This window comes from Solanum tuberosum, unplaced genomic scaffold (genome assembly GCF_000226075.1).
Source record: "Solanum tuberosum cultivar DM 1-3 516 R44 unplaced genomic scaffold, SolTub_3.0 scf00543, whole genome shotgun sequence".
NCBI lineage: Eukaryota > Viridiplantae > Streptophyta > Magnoliopsida > Solanales > Solanaceae > Solanum > Solanum tuberosum.
The window spans coordinates 156,819-161,240 of record NW_006239467.1 but is presented as its reverse complement, the minus strand read 5'-3'; the positions used below and the strand labels follow the sequence as shown (position 1 = coordinate 161,240).

Genomic DNA, 4,422 nt, shown 5'->3' with positions numbered 1-4,422 from the left:
AGGGGAGGAGATAAATAAAAGAGATCGTTGGCGGCACGTATGAGTGATCGGACGGCTGTAAAAGGAGATTGGTGTATGATCTAACGGTGTAGGATTGACGGGCGTATTTCCAATTTGGGAAAAAATCTGAATGATTCTACTTGTAAAATAGTGAGAGAAGTATTCCTATTTTCGAAGGAATTGGGAGAAACAATAGTCACGTGACATCTAGAAGGTTCCGACTTTCGACTTCTGATCGATGAAAGCTCTTTTAGTTCCTTTGTATCGTCTAGGCTAATCTGCATCTCGACTATTTTATCGATTAATCGGATTTCGATTGATGAAAGATTTTTTTAGTTTTTTTTTGTGTCGTTTCGATTGATTTGTATCTCGACCTTTTTATTGAACAACTAGATTATGATCAATGAGAGCTCTTTTAGTTCTTTCATGTCGTTTTGATTGGTCCACATCTCAATTATTTTATTGAATAACCCATTCGATCAATGAGAGCTCTTTTAGTTCCTTTGAGTCGTTGATTGATCTGCATCTCGACTATTCTAATGAATAACCAGATCCGATCGATGGGAGCTTTTTTCAGTTCTTTGTGTGATTATGTCATTCCAGTTGATATGCATCTCAACTATTTTATTGAATAACTAGACTATAATCAATAAGAGCTCTTTCAGTTCTTTCATGTCGTTCATATTGGTCCGCATCTTAGCTATTTTATTGAATAACTCGCCTTTTGATCAATGAAAGCTCTTTCAATTCCTTTGTGCCGTCATGAGCATATACATTTATACGTTTTTATTATATTAATTAATTTTCTGACATATGCATTGTACGTTTGTGCTGAATTTTGAGTATTAAAAATTCAAATCTATAGTTTACATATAAACATAAAGGACTTGGTTATTCTATTGAATAACTAGATTCAAACCAATAAGAGCTTTTTTAGTTCCTTTGTATCGTCCCAACTGATCTACATCTCGACGATTCTATTGAATAACTTGTCTATCTAGGTCATATGTATAAGTTCATGAGATAATTTAATTTAACAAACATATACATTTTTACGCTTTTATAGTTTTAAATAATTTTCTAACATATTTGTTGCACTTGTTTGTTGAGGTTTGTAGAAAATTTTGAGTATTAGAAATTCAAATTTGTAGTTTACATATAAACATAAGGGAAAAGGGTTTGAAAAATACTTTAACTTTGGCCGAAATTGTTGTTACGATACCAAACTTTATGAAGGACCTTTTACCCCTTGCACTATTTAATAGCGTATTTTAAAGGTATATATGTGCCCACGTGGACACATTACTATTTAAAATGATGCAATTTTTATGATGTCCACGAAGACACATATATACCTTTAAAATACACTATTAAATAGTATAGGGGGGGTAAAAGGTCATTTCCAAAGTTTGATATCGTAACAACAATTTCGACCAAAGTTGGAGTATTTTTCAAACCCTTTTCCCTAAACATATAAGAACTTGGTTATTCTATTGAATAACTAGATTCCGACCAATGAGAGCTTTTTCAGTTCCTTTATATCGTCCCGTCTGCATCTCAATTATTCTATTGAATAACTCGTATGTCTAAGTCATATATATAAGTTTATGAGATAATTTGATTTAATGAGCATATACATTTCTACACTTTTGTAACTTTACTTATTTTTTTGACACATACGTTGCACGAATATGCTGAATTTTATAAAAAAAATTGAGTGTTAAAAATTCAAATTTATAGTTTACATATAAACATAAAGAACTCGGTCAATTACTTTCCAATAGCAATTGCATACACAATCTAATTAAGCCAGATGAAGTACTCATCCATCATTCTTAAATTAATTTTATACTTGGATCAAATGGGGTATTGTTAATTTATTTATTATTTTTAAGTGATTAAAATTATTTAACACACTTTCTATATAATTAGAATGACTAATAGAAATTTACATGATCAATTTATGTAGCACTTTTGATACCTAGCATGATGTCAATTTTTATAAAATATGTTATTTCAAATGTGGTAAGTCAGTTTATTGTTAAAATTGATCCTTTTTTAAATAGATGTCCAATCAGTTTTCGCACAAAATCTTTAAATTTGTGATCCTTATCTATGCTCAATCGCATAAAAACGAGAAAAACATACATCAACATGTTAATGACAGTATAAAGAATATTTAAGATGTTTTTAGTTGAAGGTATTAGGTAATTTAATTTTGTATTTAGTTGAATGTATTGTAGTAATTTAACATTTAAATTAGAAATTTCATGTTTTTAAGATAATATAAATATAGATTTATATATTTATAATGATCGTATCATAAGCACTTTAAGCCATCCTCAAGAAATATTTTTAGATACAACTATAAAATTACAATTTATCTTGGCTCAACAAACACAAAATGCCCATGCTTTAGCACTAGTGTTACGATTCCACAAATATGATTGAAACTTAAATCATTATATTAGATATGCAATTTTAGAAAAACACAGCAATTGTAACATACTCCCTCCGTCCATTTTTATTTGTCATGTTGCGCTTTTCGAAAAGTCAATTTGACTTATTTTCAAAGTTAAATTAGATTACATTAATTCGATTTTTTAAACAAAAAATTTAGATATTCAAAAACTATACAAAAAGTACTATACATTGCAATTTTTTACATATCAATATGAAGATTAAATATATCCTAAAATGTTAGTTAAAGTTTTTAAAGTTTGACTCTAAAAATGGAAAGTATGACAATTAATAGTGGACGGAGGGAGTATAATCTACCAACATGGGTTGTGGTGCACTAGTGGAGTGATTCACCCTTAACCAGAGGTTTCGGGTTCGAGCCTTGGGTATGGAGAAATTCTCATCATGTTTAGTAGTGTTTTCAACACTTTGCTTGGGTTTTTATTAAGAACCCTACAAGAGTTTGAAACCATTAGCTATATCATATGGTACATCTAGTTAAATAGATTAGTATTTTTAAGGCTATGAATAATACAAATACAAAACTAATAATTTACGCTAAATTATTATGTCGATTTTAAAAACAAATCTCCCCCTTTTTATAGTGCTACTATTAAACTTTTACCTATATAAGAGCTAAAAATTACTGTATGTATTTAAATAATCTGCTAACTATGCTTTCGTAGACCGCGAAGCACACAATATCTAAATCAATCACACTACAGAACTACCGTAGCGGATCAATCGTCGTTATTTTCCGGTCCCGTCTGTTCGCCGGCGATCGGAGATCGGTGAGATTCTCACGATGCTGAATTTCTTAAAAGGCGTCGTCAGCGGATCTGGAACAGGCCTCAAAGATCTGCCATACAATATCGGTGAACCTTATTCATCTGCTTGGGGCTCTTGGATTCATTACCGTGGCACTTCCAAGGTTCTCTTTGTTTTTCCTCTATTTATACACTCGAACTAATGTGATTTCGACGTAGTTTTGATCTCTTTTATGCTACAAGCTTAAAGATTGCTAGCATTTCTGTTTTTTTTTTTTTTTAATTTCCTTCCACAGATTGTGTTGTTCGTGTGCAGAGCGTTTGGCCATGAACACAAATTGGAGCCGTTTTTGATTGTTTGGGAGTAATTTGAAGTGAAAAAAAAGTAAAAACAGTCTATTGGCTTTTCTCAAATTCCTGAAAATTCTGAAATTTAACTTCAAGTTGAATTCTAGAATTTTCTGGAATATCATTGCTAAACGTGTGCTTATTGTTTTGGATTGGGAATTTAGCATAACAATTTTGGCAATTGTCTCAATTGTGCTTATTGTTGATAGTATCTTTAAATATTAGATCCCGTGAGCCAAAGGGTGCGGCCTAGTGGTCTTAGGTTCAATTTTTTGGACAGTAGGTGATTTATTTACATCTATCTTAGCCTTGGTGGACAAAGTTACCAAGTACTTGTTGCTGTGCTGATGGGAGGTGGCATGTAATGGTATCTCGTGGAGTTAGTTGAGGTGACGGTTATCAAAACAGTAAAAATATAAGATTGTGTGATGAGGACTTGTTAAGGCAGTGGGATTTGAATTTCACATTCTAAGCGTTCTTCTGGGTAGTACATGGAAGCTTACTTGTTTTATATTTTCTCAATAGTCACTTCAGTATGATAGTTCGTAGAGGTGATTCTATCGTTCAAGGAATGTAGAGAGTTTGAAAAGAGTGTCAATGTGTGCTGTATAGCAATTAGCAATCATGCTGAAGAAGGATGGGCAAATATCAATGATTAAGACCCATTATTCACAATAAGAAGTGACCATTATTCCAGTGGGAAGAATCACAGTATAATTGTTGAGGTGCTTTATCATAGACAAAAGAAGGTACTAAACGAGATTGTGTCAACCCCTCAGATGTGGAATAAAGACATATTTAGATGATGAGCCTTCGCCCCCCCCCCCCCCACCCCACCAACTAGCAT

The 4,422-nt window shown here is 32.1% G+C and overlaps 1 protein-coding gene across 1 annotated transcript in view; it reads left to right on the top strand.

Moving 5' to 3' along the window:
- The first annotated feature begins 3,128 nt into the window (after window positions 1–3,128).
- The window catches only part of LOC102584596 (probable inactive serine/threonine-protein kinase scy1), a 17,380-nt gene continuing 16,086 nt past the window's right edge, over window positions 3,129–4,422 (top strand). Inside the window, exon 1 of the mRNA XM_006365270.2 lies at window positions 3,129–3,391. Coding sequence (XP_006365332.1) covers window positions 3,266–3,391 — 126 coding nt within the window. The 5' untranslated portion in view covers window positions 3,129–3,265. The remainder of the gene's footprint in view (window positions 3,392–4,422) is intronic.